The 19,009-nt window shown below is 51.4% G+C and overlaps 1 protein-coding gene across 3 annotated transcripts in view; it reads right to left on the bottom strand.

Annotated features, from left to right (window-relative positions):
* Positions 1–19,009, bottom strand: part of SETD2 (SET domain containing 2, histone lysine methyltransferase) — a 50,029-nt gene that overhangs the window by 7,551 nt on the left and 23,469 nt on the right. For 2 of the 3 annotated variants that reach the window (XM_059837568.1, XM_059837512.1), the window contains 9 exons: positions 18,012–18,138; positions 16,630–16,764; positions 16,161–16,289; positions 14,334–15,020; positions 5,987–6,035; positions 5,325–5,505; positions 2,296–2,983; positions 984–1,118; positions 741–880 (listed from right to left, as the gene is read on the bottom strand). In XM_059837568.1, the coding sequence (XP_059693551.1) occupies positions 741–880; positions 984–1,118; positions 2,296–2,983; positions 5,325–5,505; positions 5,987–6,035; positions 14,334–15,020; positions 16,161–16,289; positions 16,630–16,764; positions 18,012–18,138 (2,271 nt within the window). Of the gene's footprint in view, positions 1–740; positions 881–983; positions 1,119–2,295; positions 2,984–5,324; positions 5,506–5,986; positions 6,036–11,245; positions 11,491–14,333; positions 15,021–16,160; positions 16,290–16,629; positions 16,765–18,011; positions 18,139–19,009 lie in introns of those variants that run through there. The other variant, XR_009485190.1, reaches the window with a different exon arrangement.

Raw genomic sequence — 19,009 nt, 5'->3', positions numbered from 1 at the left:
GGTGACACTGTGGGATCAAGGATGTTCATCACCAGGATGAATTCTCAGCGTGGAAAGGTGGGAACACCTCAGCAGAGAGCCCAGGGAAGGTTCAGCCTCCACCAAGGCTCCCTGGGGTCTCCTCATCTCATCCCAGGACTGCCAAACAACACAGTTCACCAATTCCTGCTCCACTGCTTTGAATTCCAGGTGTTTGAAGGTCTCCTGCTCTGCTGTGTGCCAGGGAGCAGGGAGGAATCCAAGAGGGAGATGGAAAAGATTCATGGATGGAGGGAAATGTGTGCCAGGAGCAAGAACTGACAGCAGGAAATGGATATGGAAGAAAATATTCCCGCTAATCCCTTCAGGGGTGGATCCTCATCCACACCTCCCACGGAGTTGTAAATTTTAAAGAAGTTATTTTTGGAAGCTTAACATTCATTTTAATTTCAGGTAAATTCATAAGGATTGATCAAAAACCTGGTTATTTCCAAAACTGATGGGAAAGGTGTAGGAAAAACATTGGGAAAATCATGTCTCTACCCATGGAGGTGGGAGCTGGCTCTTCTCCCAAAAAACAAGGAACAGGACAAGAGGGAACAGCCTCAAGTTGTGCCAGGGGACGTTCAGGTTGGATATTGGGAAAACTCCTTCAAGGAAAGGGCTGTCCCCTGGACAGGGGTGCAGTGACCATCCCAGAGGGACCTCCAGGCCCTGTGGATGTGGCACATGGGGACAGGGTCAGCGAAGTCCACACCCACCTGGTGACCACGTGGTAGTAGTAGATCTTTCCCTCAGGATCCCGGGCTGTTTTCCAGTTGGGAGGGAGGACGATGGTTTTGGGTTTGGGAGGGGAAGGCGGAGGCAGATCCAGGAGGTTGTTGGTGACCACCAGCTCTGGCTGCAGGAAGGGATGAACAGAACATTGTGAGGGGTCACAAAAGGTGCCCTGGCAGCTCTTTATCCCAAGGGAAACCCCCCCCCCCATCCCTTTGGATGCTCACCTGCTGGATGGGCTGGGGCTGCCCGGCCGCCACGATGGTGGTGACGGCCGTGGGGGGCTGCACGATGACTCCCTGTGGATGAGCTGTGTAGATCTGCTGGCCCTGGATGTACTGGAGACCTGGCTGGGCATAGCTCTGGAACAGGGAATCACACTCAGCTGCTGTTCCCAAAAAAACCTTCACTGCAGGAGCGCAGCTTCCACCAGACGGGTGCTCCAAGCCCCATCCAGCCTGGCCTTGGACACCTCCAGGGAACCAGGGGCAGCCACAGCTCCTCTGGGAATTTCATCCTAATCCCTACTCACCCTCACAGCTAGGAATTCCTTCCTAATACTATCCTCAGAATTTCTCTAATATCATTAATTCTGTTAGCTCCAGAATCTACCTCTAAAAGCCAGTGGAAGTTGAGCTCCCACATCTATGTTCTACTCATTTCCTCAGCTTTTATCCACAAATCTCCATTCAGTCAAAAAACCAAAATACTCCTGCAAGCTGCAAATTCCTGATTGTCCCCAACAACTATGGAATCATCGCCCCTGGACGTGCTCAATATCCCCCATCCCTGGATGTGCTCAGTATCTCCCATCCCTGGATGTGCTCAGTATACCCCATCCCTGGATGTGCTCATGGATGTGTTCAGTATCCCCCATCCCTGGATGTGCTCAGTATCCCCCATCCCTGGATGTTCTCATGGATGTGCTCAATATCCCCCATCCCTGGATGTGCTCAGTATCCCCCATCCCTGGGTGTGCTCAGTATCCCCCATCCCTGGGTGTGCTCAGTATCCCCCATCCCTGGATGTTCTCATGGATGTGCTCAGTATCCCCCATCCCTGGATGTGCTCATGGATGTGCTCAGTATCCCCCATCCCTGGATGTGCTCATGGATGTGCTCAGTATCCCCCCTCCCCAGATGTTCTCAGTATCCCCCATCCCTGGATGTTCTCATGGATGTGCTCAGTATCCCCCATCCCTGGATGTTCTCGGTATCCCCCATCCCTTTCCAAGGCCAGGTTGGACAGGGCCTGCAGCAATCTGGGATAAGAGAAGGTCTCCCTGCCATGGCAGGGGGTGGCACTGGACACTCTTTAAGGTTCACTCCAACCCCATGCATTCCAGAATTCCATGATTCTCCACTTTATGCCATTTGCAGACAGAAAAGATCCTGGAATGTGCTTTCTTCCTACTCCTGGGTAGGAAGCTCCCCGGGAAGAGCTAAGAAGATGCTCCAGTAAGAGAAGCACAGAGTGAGTAACTCAAGTGTTTTCCCAGCTGGCTCCCCTGGCTCCGTGGGTGTTCCCAGCTGGAATTACCTGGACGATGGGCGGGGTGGTCTGCGAGTAGGGCGAGGTCACTCCGTAGACGGTCTGGCAGGTCTGGCCCTGGTAGTAGATGGCAGGCTGGGACTGGGCAGGTTGGGAATAGGGCTGCTGGACAGCCACGGCGGGCTGCTGGCTGGAGTCCCACACGCCGTAACTCTGGCTCTGCACCGCCCCGGCCGTGGCCACCGGCAGCACGGCCACGTTGGCCTCCTGGTGCACCACGGCGGCCTCGCCCTGCGCCACGTACTGCGGCGTGGTCACCTCCATGGTGGTGGCCACGTGCTGCACCACGGGCACCGGCTGCGGCGTGCTCAGGGCCGGCTCCACCGTGTGCCCCACCAAAGTCTGGGAATGCTCGGGGTATCCCGCCGGAGAGCACATGGAGTCCATGCTGGGCGTGGGCAGCAGCACCTTGCCGGCGTTGGGGTTGCTGGGATCCACGTAGGCCTGCATGGGGTAGCCTGGTGGGTACCCCATGAAGCTGTGGTGGGGCGTTCCGTAGCCCATGGAGTCGTAGGGAAGCGGGGACGTCATTCCCAGGTTTTGGAGCTGCTGTTGCTGTTTCTGGGCTTCCCGCTGGGCCACCTCCTGCTCGAAGAGCTTCCGGCGCTCCTCCGTGGACAGCTTGTTGCGGTCCTTGGGCCGGACTTTCTTCTTGGAAGACGCTGGGGTGTCGTACCTGGAGAGAGGGAACAGGGAAAGCAGCCGTGAGGCCTCAGGAAGCTGCAGGCCCAGGGCTCCAGCAGCAAAAGGGACATGGAAAACCTGGAATGCCCAACAACAGCATGAACTCCTGAAAACATTCCCTTTTTTCCAGCTGTTTGACCAACTCAAGAGGAACACCCTCTGGTCCTGCTCATCCACAGGGAGCGAGGGCAGAGGATGAACAATCCCAGTGGATTGGCCAACATCAGCCTGATGCTGATGGAGATGCAAGGATGCCACAGAAGTTGTCTGGAGGAGCTGCTCTGGGATACCTGGAGAGAGAGGGAACATCTCCAAGAGAAGCCAAGGAAAGGTCACAATCTGCAGGGTATCCCAAACAGGCCCTGCTGGAAACTCTCTGCCATGTTTTCCCCAAGCAGGACAAGCAAGGAATTTCGAAGAGGCTCCCAGACAGGAGCAACTCACAACACATCACCTTCCCCCCCAAATTCCAGTGCTGGGGTGAGAATTCCATCCTTCCAGTCCAGAACCCCCACATGGGAGCTGCAGACACAGCAAAGAACAAGGGAATCACAAGCAGCACATTCCTGTTTGGAATTCTGCTCATTCCCAGACCGCAGCTTCAGCTTCAAAAAATAATGGTGTGGATGGGTTTTTTTAATTCCTTAAGAGTTTTCATCCCAAAACACACAACAGCTGGAGGGATTTTTCCAGGGAATTAAAGGAGGAGGGAAAAAAAAAGCCTAAGGACTTTGATCAAAGCCCAACCAAGGAAAATTTCAGATCAAAGGTGGATATTTCCAGACGTTACGAGTGTGGTAAAACAGGGATTACAAGGAAAAATGCTTTGCCGCCTTAATATAATGGATTCTACAAAGCATCCAGGATATTCTCCATATATTCTGTGTTCCTGGGATCCATTTACATATCAAAAGCACATTGCTACCAGCAGATCCGCTGGAGCTGTTTCCAGGCACTCCCAGAGGAGCTGCAGGATCCGTTAATGGGAACCTCATTGCCGGGAGGAGTTTGATTTCCCTAATTAAAGTCTTTCCTGGCACTGCCTGTAGAGTTTGGAAGAGAAGCAGCTGCCATGGAGGGAGTGGGAAGAAGGAAACCGAGGGTTTAGCGTTCCTTTCTCCATCTATTTGATTACTTTAAACCAAAATATTAAATCCTTGGAATAACAAAGAGGGATGCTCAGAGTGGGGAGAACATTCCCAGAGAAGGAATTTTGGTCCTTCACCGACAAGGACACGGCACAGGGGGAAGAGCCAGAGCAGCAGCTGCTCACCCAAAAAACGCTTGTTCTGTTTAAAACAACCCCCAAAATCCAGGTTTTACTTCCTGGGGATGTTTCCAGCCTCGTTACAGAGGGATAGATTTACATCTGTATTTTTCATCCAGATGTTTCCAACTTTCCCAGCTCAGCTCAACGCGAGGTTTCCTCGCCTGGCTGACTCGGCACCAATTGTTCCCTAATTATGGAGTGGCTTTGAGAGGGACAACAGAGAAGTGACTTCTTTAAAGGAAATTCCATGGTATTTCTGCTGCCTTTAACACAATCTCCAGTCTCTCTGAACTGCAAGACACGGAATATTTTCCTTCTCTTCATTAGGAATCGCGTGCTCAGCCCTGGCAGTGATGCCACCATTCCCAAGGAAAGGCAGGAGTCCTGGCAGCAGCCTGCTGGGATCACACCCCCCTGGGCTGCTGTCCTCACAGGTTTTTTAGGGAATAACCTAAAAGTCAAGGAACTTTTGGAGTTAGAAATCCTGGTTTGGGCACTGCTCCCTCCTGTACAGGCAGGGATTGCTCCAAGTTCAGATCAATCCCCAGCACACTGGGAAGAGATGGAGCAGGAGAAGGGAATGGGTTTTGAAGGATCCGGGGGGCTCTTTGCATTAGGAGGGCTGCATCCTGGAATTCCTGGATTCCCCATCCCTGGAAGTGTCCCAGGCCAGGTTGGACAGGGCTGGGAGCACCCTGGGACAGTGGAAGGTGTCCCCATGGCACAGGGTGGGACTGGATGGGCTTTAAGGTCCTTCCAACCCAAACCATTCCATGATCCCTAATTTCTGTGAGGAGCTGGCACAGCTTCCCTCATTTCCCACCTCATTCCCAAAACACACCTGAGGATGGAGTTGCAGGTTATCCCAGAGAAGAAGCCACCAACACCAAGGAACCACCCAACTCCCACCAGGACTGAATCTCACCACCAGGATTCCTCCAGGAGAAAACTCCCATCCCCTTCCCAGGGGGATTCCAAAGATCTCCAAGCCCGTTTTTCCTGGAGGTGTTACCCAGGAACGTGGCAGATCCCTGGAATATGGCAGCTCCCTGCCACCACTTGCCTGTCCTCCGGCCTCTTTGTCCCCCTCTCGTAGGCTGAGGATGGAGGGGACAGGGAATCTCTGCGTCTCTTCCTCTCCTTGCTCTGGCTCTGCCGCTCTGGATCCCGCTCCCGGCTCAGGATGGGATTCTTGGGAGTGGGGGTCTGATCCCGGAGCCCGGCCGGCTCTCTCCCACGGTCAGCTGTTGGGAGGACAGGGAAAGAAGGGAGGGAATTTTTGTCATTTGGGTGCTAAGAGCTCCCTTCTCGTAGAAACGGCCTCAAGTGGTGCCAGGGGAGGTTCAGGTTGGATACTGGGAATATTTCTCATGGAAAAGGAGGGCCAGGGACAGGGCAAAGGTGGAGTCCCCATCCCTGAAGGGATTCAAAAGCCATGTGGAGGTGACACTTTGGGACATGGATCAGTGGTGGCCTTGGCAGTGCTGGGGGATGGCTGGACTCAGACTTGGAGGGCTTTTCCAAGCTCACCAATTCCATGATTTTGATTCTAGGTTGTTCCCTGTCACCCTCAGGGTCCCATCTCTCCTCACCCACCACTCAGATTATCCTCCCTCTTCCCAGGAGTTGGAGCTATGGAGGCAGAACATCCCCTGACATTCCCAACTGGGAAAATGAAGCAGTTTCATGGGAGCAGAGGAAACCATGGAGGAGGGGAGCACTTACCACTGCTTTCCTTCTCTGCCTGGCTCTTCTTCGGGATGCGATAGACCTCCTGTGGAAAAGCCACCAGCAGGGTCAGAATTCCAGCTGCTCCCAAAACCACCCCAAACAGCCAAGAATCCCATAAATCACACATCAACAATAAACCACCAGAAAAGGGCCTCTTGAAGGAAAGTTCTGGAATTTTTGTGGTGCTTTCCATCTATTTCCTCTGCTCAGTGTTTGATTATTGATGGATTTCAGTGGAATTCTGGGCAAAGAGCTGTAGGGTCCTACACCTTCCAAGGTGATGGAAGAGTGTCCCAGCAGCAGCTCCTGTTGTCCCTGTCCTGGTCTCCAAGGCAGCCTGAGATGACCCAGCAAGGAGCAGGGAGTTGGGCTGGGTGATCCCAACAGATCCCTTCTGCCTGGAGACACTCCATGGCTCTGGTGGCCAACATCTGCTCCCCCTGCTCATGGACCACCCCTGGACTTCTCCCAGCTCCCAACAGCCTCCCTGGGGACAGGGTCACATTTCCATGATGTTCCCAAGGTCTGATGATTGATGGGGGAGCATCCCAAGGGAAATGAGCAGGAGCAGCTCTGAGTGACCTCTGTGACCAAGGGGCTGCTGAAGCTGCTGAGATCAGACCCCAGCACCCACCAGGCCTCCAGCAAACCCCAAACCTCTGCTCATCCAGCTCCTCCTCAGCACAGGGCAGACCTGGAGCTGCTGCAGAGATCCAGGAGGCCCCAGGGCTGCTCCAGGGCTGGAGCCAGGCTGGGAGAGCTGGGAATGTTCCCCTGGAGAGGAGAAGGCTCCAGGGAGAGCTCAGAGCCCTGCCAGGGCCTGAAGGGGCTCCAGGAGAGCTGGAGAGGGACTGGGGACAAGGGATGGAGGGACAGGACACAGGGAATGGCTCCCACTGCCAGAGGGCAGGGATGGGTGGGAGATTGGGAATTGGGAATTCCTGGCTGGGATGGAATTCCCAGAGCAGCTGTGGCTGCCCCTGGATCCCTGGCAGGGCCCAAGGCCAGGCTGGAGCACCTGGGACAGTGGGAGGTGTCCCTGCCATAGCAGGGGTGGCTCTGGATGGTCCCAAAGGTCCTGGCAACTCCAGGTGGAGATGGCAGCATGGGAAAAGAGGGAAGAAGAGCTGGGAATGAGGACCAGAACTTCCCTAAAGTCCAGGTTTAGCACAATGTCCTTGTTAAACGCCCTGGACTGGGCAGGAACAGCCCTTCCCATGTCACTGGAACCAACTGTGCATCCCACAAGTAAGAAATGAGGTTTATTAGCACCTTTCCATGCTCCATTGTATTTTAATTGGAATATTCTGTCATTCCCAGGGTAAATCCCATTTTACCTCTGTGATGCTCACGATCCTACAGAGGTTTTACAGCATTCCTGACTGTCCAAGCACTGGAAGGTTGGGGAAGAAAGCTGACTTTTGTTTCATTCCAGCTTCTATCAAGCCCTTGCTCTGTTCCCTCCCTGAAGGAATACAGTATTCCCAAGAATTCCCAGTAATTTCCAGCAGGATGTGATGAACCAGCTGGTTGGTGCCTGATGGAACATCCCTGCTGGAGCAGCAGATGCATCCCAAAAAAAAAAAAAAACCATTAAATCATAAAGGAGATGCTCAGTCGAACACAAATAAATTGTTTTGGGGAGCTGTGCTGACATTCCAGCTTTCCCAGAGCACCTTCCCTAAAATATCCTTTCATTTAGGCCCTGGATGAGGCAGAGTGGGAAAAAAGATGGATTTGACATTTCCTGGGGGGTGAAGGCTGCTCCAGCTGGGAATTTAAAGCTTCCACATGCTCAGAAATGTGGAGTTTACCTTGACTTGACTCTCAGATTTTACAGAATATCCTCTTTTATTTAAATTCCTCGAGGTTTTTAAGCTGTTTGGGAATTAATTAACGGGTGGCTCAGGGGGCTCATTAGCAACGTGTCCACCCCCAGCACTGGATGGGCTAAAAATGAGAATTTCCTTTAGCAAAAAAAAAAAAGGGAAGGAGAAGAAACCCTGTTGTGGTTTGTCCACGAGGCAAAACCACTTCAAAAGTGCTGCTGCTGGCTAAAAAAAAAGGGATTTGGGCCAAGATTTTTAGGTTTTTAAAGATATTTTTGCTTTTCTGTGGAGCTCAAACACACCACATGGAGTTTGAAGCCTCTACAAAAAAAAAAGAGAGGCACTGAAATTCCCAGAAAATGCCCTTCAAATAAAGTTTATAAAATTTATTTATGTGTTTGCTATGGGCTACAATACTCCAAATCCAGTTTTTTCAGATGAAATGCACAGAAACAAAACAGCAGCTCCATGTTTGGGGTGGGGAGGGATGCAGGATGAACCCATAATTATACAGAATTTATATATTTATAAATGATGTAATCCATATAACGTCTGATCATGGAATCATGGAATGGTTTGGGCTGGAAGGACCTTGGAGCTCATCCAATTCCAACCCCTACCTCGTGCAGGGAACCTCCCACCCAGCAAGGGTGCCCCAAGCCCCATCCAGCCATCATCCATGGATTTAATTTTATTTTCCTAGAGAATTCCACACCTATGGATGGCAGGGATGACTTTGCCTCTCCCTACCTCGTGTGGGACAGAGGTGACCACAGGGGCAGGATCTGAAGCCCCAAAATCACCTTCCACCAATGGGTTTTGCCAGGTTTTTTTTTTTTTTTTTTTTCTTTCTTTCTATCTTTCCCATGTTAAACTCCTAAAAATGTTCATTTTCAGAGCAGCACATCCAAAAAAATCCCCCCAAATCTGTCCTGGCTGTTCCCAGGGGGAATGAGGAGCCACCAAGGAATGGGATCATGGATGAACATCAGGGATGTCCTGGGGGGAATGAGGAGCCACCAAGGAATGGGATCATGGATGAACATCAGGGATGTCCAGAAGGACAACGCAAGTGTTGGGAAGAGCTAAACCACACCAAGTCCCTAAAAAAGCTCCTAAAGAAGATCTGTCCCAATTAAGAGCAGGATGGGGAATGGAAATCACTGGGAAAAGGCTCAGTGGGAAGAGAAGGAGGATACGGAGCACCTGGAGTAAGGGGACTTGGCAATCCTGGCATATGCCTTGCTCTTGCTTCACCAGGACAGTGGGGAGCCCACTCCAGGATCCACCCCAACAAACTGGCCAGCCCTACAAAGTCCAGGAAGCCCCAAATCCGAGGTGATGATGAGCAGGGAGCGAGCTCCGTGCTGGTGGAGAGGAACTCCAGCTCTGCTCCACGGAGCCCCCAGCATCCATTCCATGTGGGAAGATGGAGGCAGCAAAGGCTTTGAACCAGGAACAAACGGAGGGATTTGTCCAAATTGCTCCATGAAAAGCAGATGGTGGTCAGACCAGGCTGGGGAAACTCCCAAGAAAAGCCGATTTTATTTTTGGAAACGGAAGCTGCTGGCTCGGAGCTGCAGAATTCCTCAATCAGCGCGGCCGCCGCTAACGGGCTCCAAATGGCTCCCGAGCTCCCAGCACAACTTTGAAGGGACTGCACGCAAAATTAAATGCAGAAGGAAAAGTGACACGGGTCTGTTCGACACAAAAGAGGGGGGGAAAAATGGGATTTAGGCTGTCCAGCCTCAGGCAGGACCCAGCCTTGGCTTGGGAAAGGGAAGAGAGCTGCAGGATGGAGTCACGGCTCAAAGGATTCCGCAGCGGGGGAGGAAGATTGTGTCTTGATGGAACCTCCTCCACAAATCTGCCCCTCAGCTGCCAGTCATTCCTGAACTAACAGCTGGACTCGATGACCTTGGAGGTCCTTTCCAACCTTAATGATTCCATGAGTTTATCCTAAGATTCCATGAACTTCTGTTGACTTCTGAAGGAACAACGCAACCAAATCCATCCCCTACCAGGCTGGATCCTCTTCCCTCCCTTCCTCTCCTCCTTTTCCCCTGCAGCTCCAACGTGACCCCGAGGGATGGAGCAGAGCAAGAGGAAGGACCAACACCACGAAATCCCTGCTTGAAGGCCAGAAGATCCCACAGCAAACCACGGCCTGGCCGCTCCCCAGTCCTATGGTTTTCCCCAGCTATTCCTTGCTCTAAGTTATAACAAATTAAAAAATTCCTGATTAAAGCACGGGATGGGCGTGATGGAGTCAGATCCAGGCACTCCAGGATGGCTTCACTGGGAAAGGGACAGGCAAGAGCAGCTTCAAGGGGCTTTACCAGGATAAATCAGAGGAGACTTGGAAAGATCATCCCAGGGGAAGATGGAAGCTCAGCTGCCTTTGGTCACCCAAGATGTCCCATGCAGGGTGAAATGGCCTCCAGGGGAGGCTCAGGTGGGATACTGGGAAAATTCCTTATGGAAAGGGTTGCCCAGCAGTGAACAGGCTGCCCAGGGCAGGGGGAGTCACCATCCCTGGGGGGATTTAAAAGCCCTGTGGATGTGGCACTCGGGGACAGGGGCAGTGGTGGTCTTGGCAGTGCTGGGGGATGGTTGGACTCAATCATCTCTGAGGGCTTTTCCAACCTCACCAATTCCCTGATTCCATGACTATTAAGTGCAAAAAAAAGTCCACTTTGACCAAGGTCAGGGTGAGGACAGCCTTGAGCTCCAAGTCACCACAAACGCTCACAAGGCCAGAAGTATCCAACTAAAACCTTTTAAACCCAAGACTGGCTCTTCCAAGAGACTTTTCCTAAAACCAAGACCTTCTCCAAGTCACAAGGAAAGGACCTGTGGATCCTCAGAGCCACAACTCCCATCTGCCCTTTCCCAGAAGGTGAGAGCCTCCTCTGGGGTGGGGGAAGATTCCCAAAGCTCGGTCCCACGTGAGGCAGAGCAGCACCAAAACATCCTCTCTGTCCCTCAGCTCAGCTACTCCACCTCAGCCCTCAAGAGGACGTTGGGAAGAGCTTCCCAAGCTCGTCCCTACGGCGTATTCCGGTGATTCCAAGAGGTCTGTTGGCCATCACACCACGTGTCACCTCCAGCACGGGCCTCTCCACACGGATCAGCCCACGGAGCCTTACCTGAGCACAATCCACCTGGAAGAACCACGTGGAACCACCGCCTGTGCCCTTGCTGGTGTTTTGGCACTGGGAGGGAGTTTTCAGCCCGGGAGAAGCCATGCAGCGCTTCCTCGGAGAGCGGGAACGGCGCCCACGAGCCCGGGCTGAAAACTCATCCCACCGGGAATGTGAGTGTGTGTCGTGCCAGGGGTGTGGCCGTGGCCAGCACTCCTCACGGAGCCCTGGAAGGACTTACAAGTCCTGTGTGTAGAGGTAGAGAAAAAAATTAAGCTCACTTAATCCTCTCAGGCCAGGAGCTGGGATTTCCCCGGAGCGACGTCCATTGCCGGCAATGGACGCACCAAAATAACGTCGGCATCCCCGAGTTAACCACCTCTGTCCTCCTTTCACCTATCACACTGCTCATGCATCAGCCAGCTTCCCAACCATCTTCCCGGCTCTTGGCGCTATGTCCTCTCCCTTCTTCCGCACGGAGTTGGAGAAGAGGAGCCCCTTGGTCAGCTCTGGCTGCCCGGAGAAGCTGGATGGAAACGGTGGAAATTACAAGGGGGTCATCAGCAAGGCTGGAGAGGACAGCGCTTAAGTCACCACGTTTCCGACCCTCCCACCCCCCAGACAGGGCCAGGTGTTCCACCACTCCAAAATCCCGGCTTTTCCAGAGCTTGGATGTGCTGGGAAAGGCTCCTGGGGGTGAATTATCCATCCCCCTTTAGCCTGGATTTGTCTTTTAGACATCCGGGGTGGGCTTTGGTGGCACCTTATGAGGGGAGAGTTGGACAGAGGCAGTTAACTCCTGGAGCCATGAAAAAGTCCAGGATGGGATAAATTCCCAGCTCCCAGTTTCCCTACAATTCTTTTATAGGAGAGAAATTAATTGTCACAGCCCCGTGTCACGATCCTGCTTTTTTGGGGTGGATTTGCTGGGATCACTCCAAGCTCATGAGATCCAACCCCATCCCTACAACCAGAGCACGACCTGAGGTTCATTAATAAATACACAGAGAGGATGAGAATCCACATCTAAAATATGGGAATGTGTCGGGACTCCGTGGTCCCACCACAACTTCAACAAAATTCTGTAGATTCCCAAGCTGAGCTTCTCCAAGCTCCAAAGAAAACACAAATCCTGGGCATAAAATGACACCATCAGATCAAATTTGGTCTTAAACCAACATTTTGAGGGAGTTTTGTGAAATTTCACACATTTTATTAATATTTTATCCTTTTCTCTGTGCTGTTCTGTGTACATGAGTGAGGAAGGGAACACAGCTGTTCCAGAGGAGAAACTCAGTCTGGACACCCAAAAATTAGTCTCCAAAGCAGAGCAGGACTAAGGCCTGACTTAACTTTTAGTTTAAAACAGGCTGGACATGATCTGGGAGGTCTTTTCCAACCTTATCAATTCTCTTGGCAACGATGGAAAAGGAATTTTCCCAACTGAACCACAAATTCAACCTGACGGTGTCGCTTCGAGAGGAAAACCACACCAAGAGTCTGCAAATTCAAATCTGGTAAATGATCAGATCCACTTGGAAAAAAGGAAGGAAAACACCAAACCACGACCCAACCTCTCTACAGAAATATGTTTTACCCCACTCCTTCCCCTCTAGGATTTGTGTCACAAATGACTGTGCCCAAAATCCGTGCAGGTTCAGGAGTATCTGATCCTCCTGAAAAATCCAGACTGAGGTAAAATGTCCCTGAATTCTGGGAATCTCTGCATTTCTAAATCCTGGTGTTTGCAGCTCCAGAAATGGCACAAGCAAAGCTTAAGGTGAGGTCTCCTCCACCTGTGCTGGTGCTGCAGTACAATTAACACCCATTATTTTAATTAACCTCTTTCAATCATTACTCATTATCAAAGTCAATGGGTAAATAAACTCCTTAGCTCCATGATGCATCAGAAAACATGAGTTTGCTTAAAACTACTTCCAGTAATTAAAGCTGGGCTGGTGGTTGATTAAAGAAGGGCAGAAGAGCCTCCAAGTCCCACCAAGCCCACAAGAAGCTGGAATTGTGGCAGTGCCATCAATTCCTGCTGGAACCTCAGGAATCACTGGGTTGGGACTTACTAAAGAGGCTCCCAGCCCTCCTGCCCTTGAATGTAAGGAATATGAATACATGGAATCCTGCAGGAGCAGCGGATCCGTGAGGAGTTTCCAAAGACCTAAAGAAACCCAAGGAATGGCTGAAGTGTTGAGTGGAGAGTGAGATCCACAGAGCCATGGAATGGTTTGGATGGGGAGGGACCTTAAAGGACATCCAGAGCCACCCCTGCCATGGCAGGGACACCTCCCACTATCCCAGGCTGCTCCAAGCTCCAGCCTGGCCTTGGGCACTGCCAGGGATCCAGGGACAGCCCCAGCTGCTCTGGGCACCTGTGCCAGGGCCTGCCCACCCTCACAGGAGGAATTCATTCTTTGTTAACCACTGAGCTAAATCTTCCCTCTTTTAAATTAGAGCAGTTACTGGAATGTCATCCTACATCCCAGCAAAAAGAAGCTGTTGGCTGCAGATCCCATTGGCCACCTATGGGACAGGGACACGATTCCAGAGGACAGAGGGAGCCACCAAGCCCTTCTCTTGAAGAGGTTTTCTGCTCCAGAAGACCTTGATAGGAGTGAAACCACTGAAGTCCCAAATAACACCCACATCTGGGCACTTCCAAGTGTGAACACCCAGGGGATGATCCAACACTGCCTTGGAGAGAACTCGGCATGGCCAACAGAGCCTTCTCTGGAGGCTCCACACGGTGCAGATCAAAAGCAGAGGTTGAAAGGACAGGAAAAGCTGGGAATGTTGGGATAACTCAATTCAGAGGATCCCAGAATGTTTGGGTAGGGGGGAACCTTAAGGATCATCCAATTCCACTCCCTGTCATGGGCAGGGACACCTTCCACTATCCCAGGCTGCTCCAAGCCCTGTCCAACCTTGGACATCTCCAGGGATGGGCCATTTAGGAGCAGCCTTGAACACTTCCAAGGATGGAATTCAGGAGCAGATAGTCCATCTATCTGTTTCCACACTGAGGGATGTGGGTCACTTCCACCCAAAATGCTCATGGGAATCTCAATCCCTCAGAGCTGCCCTTTCCCTGGAAGTCTAAGGGGATGACCAAGGTGTCCTTGCATGCCCAAACCCAGTGAGCTGCTGGTTTCACCAACACCTGGACATTTCTCAGGTCACACCCAGGGCAGCTGCCACCAGAGGATTTACACAGAAAGCACTTTTTGTGTGGAAAAGGCCATTTAGTTACCAAATATTGACCAAAGACGTCAAACCAGCCCCATCTGCACCACACCCCCACCAAATCCAGGTTTTCCTTAGCTCCAGGTGCTGGAGCTGCACGGAGCTGCCTCTTACCTTGAGCTCCTTCCAGCTGTCGAGCAGCCTGGTGGCCAAGTCGCTCACATCCACAATTTTATCCGTCTGCTCCTGGCTCCTCTCGCTCTCCACGTCAGAAACTCCTTCCTCCTCATCCTGTGATGGTGTCTCCATGGCCATGGGCTCCTCCAGCTTCGCTCCATTGCTCTCCTTGACCTCTGCCTCGGGCTCGGCCTCCAGCTCTGCAGGCTGGGATTTGCTGCTCTCCACCGGTGCCTCCACAGCAGTTTTGATCTCCTGCTGCTGCTGCTGCTGCTGCTGCTGCTGCTGCTGCTGCTGCTGCTGCTGCTGCTGCTGCTCCTCTGTCACCTCCATTGGGGCAGCCTCCAGCTGGTCCAGGTCCTCCTTGCCCTCCTTCCCTTCCAGCTCGCTGGTGGTGTCCGAGATGGCGCTGTCCATGCTGTTCTCACTGATGATCTTCAGCCTGCGGAACACCAGCTTCTTGGGGGTGTCCGTGTCCCCTTCCACGCCCTGCTTGGCCGAGAGCTCGGGGGTGTTGAGGGGGGTGTGGGCCCGGGACGTGTTCTCGCTGGAGTATCCGTCGCCCTCGCTGAGCTGCGGCACCGCCGTCTTGGTCTGAGCCCAGCGCTGGATGATGGGCAGCACCTTGCTCTCCTCCAGCATGTTCTTGGTGGGGATGGGCAGCAGCTCCAGGGTCTTCATGATCTAAGGGCAAGGACAAGCAGGGCGTTGTCAGAGCCAGCAGGATTTAAAGCTGTGTCCAAGTTGGAATAATTCACTTTTCTCAGGAAGAATTAACTCTGGAATTATCAAGGTGATCGTAAAATCCTGGTTTGGGTGGGAAGGGACCTTAAAGCTCATTCAGTTCTCCTTGCCTTGGGCAGTGGCACCTTCCACTATCCCAGGTTGCTCCAAGACCTGTCCAACCCGGCCTTGGACACTTCCAGGAATGGGAAGTCCAAAACCTCTCTGGAGAACCTGTGCCAGGACCTCACCACCCTCACAGGAGGAATTCTTTCTTAACCACTGATTTAAATCTTTCCAAGAATTCCTTCCCAATATCCCAAGATCTAAAATCTAAATATCTGAACTCATCTATTTAACGACGGTCACAGGTCATGGGTGATGGATTTTGGGAAGAGTTTTTTCATGGAAAGGGCTGGTAAACATTGGAATGGGCTCTCAGGGAGGTGTGGAGTCCCATCCCTGGAGGTGTCCAAGGAACACCTGGAGGTGGCACTCAGTGCTCTGGGGATCGGGCACAGCTGGGACAAAATGACCTTGAACTTCCAGAAGTCTTTGGGCATCCAATCCCAAATTGTTTACGGAAAACTGAAACATTCCAGCTCCACTTCAGACTGTCAGGATCTCAAATTCCCTGTGCTTCAGCACGGAATAAACAGCAGCAGCAACAACCTTTAAGTCTGGCTCATGGAATCTATGTCAGGAATCTAAGGAAAACCACAGGAGCAAATTCCTTCCGTTTATTAAGGATCTGCCTGAGGGCAGAACTTTCAGGCCTGTAGTTCTGAGGCACCTGAGGTTGTTTTCCACCAACACTTGGCACAGATTTATATTTTAAAAAAGAAGGAAAAGAAAATCCTTGTGATCCTGAGCATTCAGCAAAGCTGCCAAAATCCTTTTTCCCCAAAAACGGCTGGCCAGCCCTGGCACAGGCTGGAGTCACCATTCCTGGGGGGATTTAAGGGCCCTGTGGATGTGGCACTTGGGGACAAGGGTGAGTGGTGGCCTCAGCAGTGCTGGGGAACGGTTGGACTCGATCTTAAAGGGCTTTTGCCACCTCAAGGATTCCGTGAGAGCTCCCAATGCCAGGGAATCACTGACCTCCAGCTGCAGCTTCAGGTTGTTGGCCGTGCTTCCTCTGGCATCGCCCAGCTCCGTCATCCAGATCCAGAGCAGGGACAAGCCGTGACACTCCAGGAAGGACTTGAGGCAGGACTGCGAGTGCGTGTTCTGGAGAGCCAGACGTGGGAACAGTCAGACACTTCCAGGCAAAAACATGGAAAACTGCTCCACTGGGATCATGGTCAAAGCCATGAGAGAGGCAGAACTTGGCACCTGAGCAGGCCCAAGCTGATCTGAGTGGCTGGAACTGCGGGGACTGGAGCAGGGATCCAGCAGCAGGACCACTCCAACACTACAGCTCATACCAGGACAACGGATCCTGGAGCTGCTCAGCTGAGCTTGGGATGCAGCCACAAGGGCAGGACCTGCCTCCCACACCCTCCCTGTTCCTCTGAGGGTGCCACTGGAACAGGACGTGGATCCCTCCCCTTCCCAGGCCGCTCCTCACCTGGATGAGTTTGAGGCAGGTGAGTTTCTGCTCCAGGGTTTCGATCCGCACCATGAGCCGGGACAAGCTCAGCACCTGGTTTTTATCAGAGAGACCCTCCCCGTTCTCCAGCAGCGCCTCCAGCTCCCCATCCACCTGCAGAGCCACAGCACAACACCCTCAGGCTCAGGCCTGGCAATTCCCTGACTCCAAGCTCCCTTTTCCCTAAGGAAAACCTTCCAGCTCTGCTGGAAATTCCAGGTGGTTGCACCAAAACCCTCCCGGCCCTGAGTTTCTCTTTTCATGCAGGAAAACAAACTAAGAAATTATCTTTAATTGCAAGTAAAACTTATTCTTTATATTCTGAGTTGTATAAATTCTTTATAAATCTGTAATGATTAATGGATTATAAACTATAACAGATTTATAATCCTTACAACCAGAGATTCCCTCTCCACACAGATACTGAAATATCACCCTCTCATTTAGTGACTAATTAGTGTTTCAAAACACCCCATAAATGATTTAGGAATTATTTCTTGGTTTCCTCCCTCGCTGATACAGCACATTAAAATGAAACTGGCATTTTTAAACTTCCCAAAAGAATTAGGAATAAATCTTCTCCATAGGAACACAGGTTCGTCCCTTCAAGGATGGAATAATTACAATTTGTAGGAATTAAAGAAGAGCCTGGGCAGGTTCTTAAGATTTCACCCCAAAAAAATTCCTCTTGCTCTGGATTCTCTGCACTTTTTCCACATGGCATGAACCCTTCCCTGCAATTCCATGTGTTGTCTCAAAAATTCCACCTCCCAACCTGGAAATGGTGAAACTCTGCCTTTGGAGCTGCCAAATTCCAGGTGATGCCCTAAATGGCAAAGCCAATATTGTTCATCTTTCATCAGTGTTTAAAAATCATGGGAAGCAACCCACACTTTTAAATCAAATTTATGGTGGGGTTTAGTTATGGATAGTAAATACTGGACCTGGGAAAGTCACTCTCTGGTGCCTTTAAATAGCCAGGAGAAAGGAAATTGGATTTAACTGAAGATCCAAGAAAACACAAATCTTGAAGGACCTTGTGAAATAAAATCATTGGAGTTGGAAAAGACCTCCAAGATCATCAATCCAACCTTTGATGACACTGAACCCTGAGGTCATCAGGAGAAAACTTCTCCCAAAGGAACAGAGACGGGATGAGAGGAAACGGCCTCAAGCTGAGCCAGAGGCGGCTCAGGTCGGATATTGGGGAAATTCCTTCATGGAAAGGGCTGGTGGTGGTGGAGTCCCCACTCCTGCAGGGATTTAAAGCCACGTGGATGTGGCACTTGGGGACGTGGGTGGTTCTGGCAGTGCTGGGGATTGGCTGGGCTCAGTGCCAGAGGCTCCATCCCCAAACTCACCGAGTCCTTTTTGCGGGAGCGCTCCTTCTTCATCTTCCCTCCGGCCGCGCGGATGCTGACCCTGTTCTCCCCCCCCAGGTACCCCCGGCAGTTGGAGGAGCCACAGAAACATTTCTGGGCCTCTTTGCTGTGGGGGACACAAAGGGAGGTTCAACAACAGCCCAAGCCCAGCCACAGCCAGCTCTGCACCTTCCAAAGCCAGGAATGGGAATGGCTCTGCATGGAAAAGCCTCTGAAAACCCAAATTAAATCTTTATTCCCAAGACAGCTGCCATGATCCCCAGCTGTGGCAGCTGGAAAGCCAAGCCTGCCTCACCTCCAGGCTCTCCACAGGCCAAGAACCAGGAACCAGAGAGGAAAAGGTGGAGCTGGTGGGGCTGGCAACTTCTTATCCCACATTGCCATCAACAACCTGATTTCCCTAAGGAACTTAGCCTCAGGATTATACATCCACTAGGAAAAGCTTGCATTTCATAGCATTTCATAGCATTTCATTTTATAGCTCATATATTGAATTTGAGAGCTCAAAACAGGATTAAGAATGAGCTCAGCATTCATAGAAGCAGCAAAATCCACACGGGAAAATTTGTTTTGGATGTTCAGCCATGGATAATAAATACAATATATATAATAAATACAATAATACAATAAATGTAATAAATATAGTTCCCAAGGAATATTTCTACCAAGCCTCTGTATTTCCCACTTGACACACCATCCATTTTAAACTCCATTCCACAATTTCTTGGGAAAATGGTAGGGTTTTATTTTAAATAAAACCCTGGAGGAACGTGGCCCTGCAGTGGTAAGAAGCAGGGAAGCTCAATTCCAGGAATTTCTAAGAATGAGGAATAATCTTAAAATGCAACTTAAAACTCATTCCTGCTTACAGGAAGGGCCTGGAGAAGGATCCAGAAGGAAAAGGAAGGGATGTTCCTCAAGTTATACTTCACCAAAGAGAAACGGAGGAATCTGAGGCTCAGGTTTAGCAAAGGGAC

Source organism: Haemorhous mexicanus, chromosome 1, assembly GCF_027477595.1.
Source record: "Haemorhous mexicanus isolate bHaeMex1 chromosome 1, bHaeMex1.pri, whole genome shotgun sequence".
In the NCBI taxonomy this organism is placed as follows: domain Eukaryota; kingdom Metazoa; phylum Chordata; class Aves; order Passeriformes; family Fringillidae; genus Haemorhous; species Haemorhous mexicanus.
This window is presented reverse-complemented; position numbering and strand designations above follow the sequence as displayed.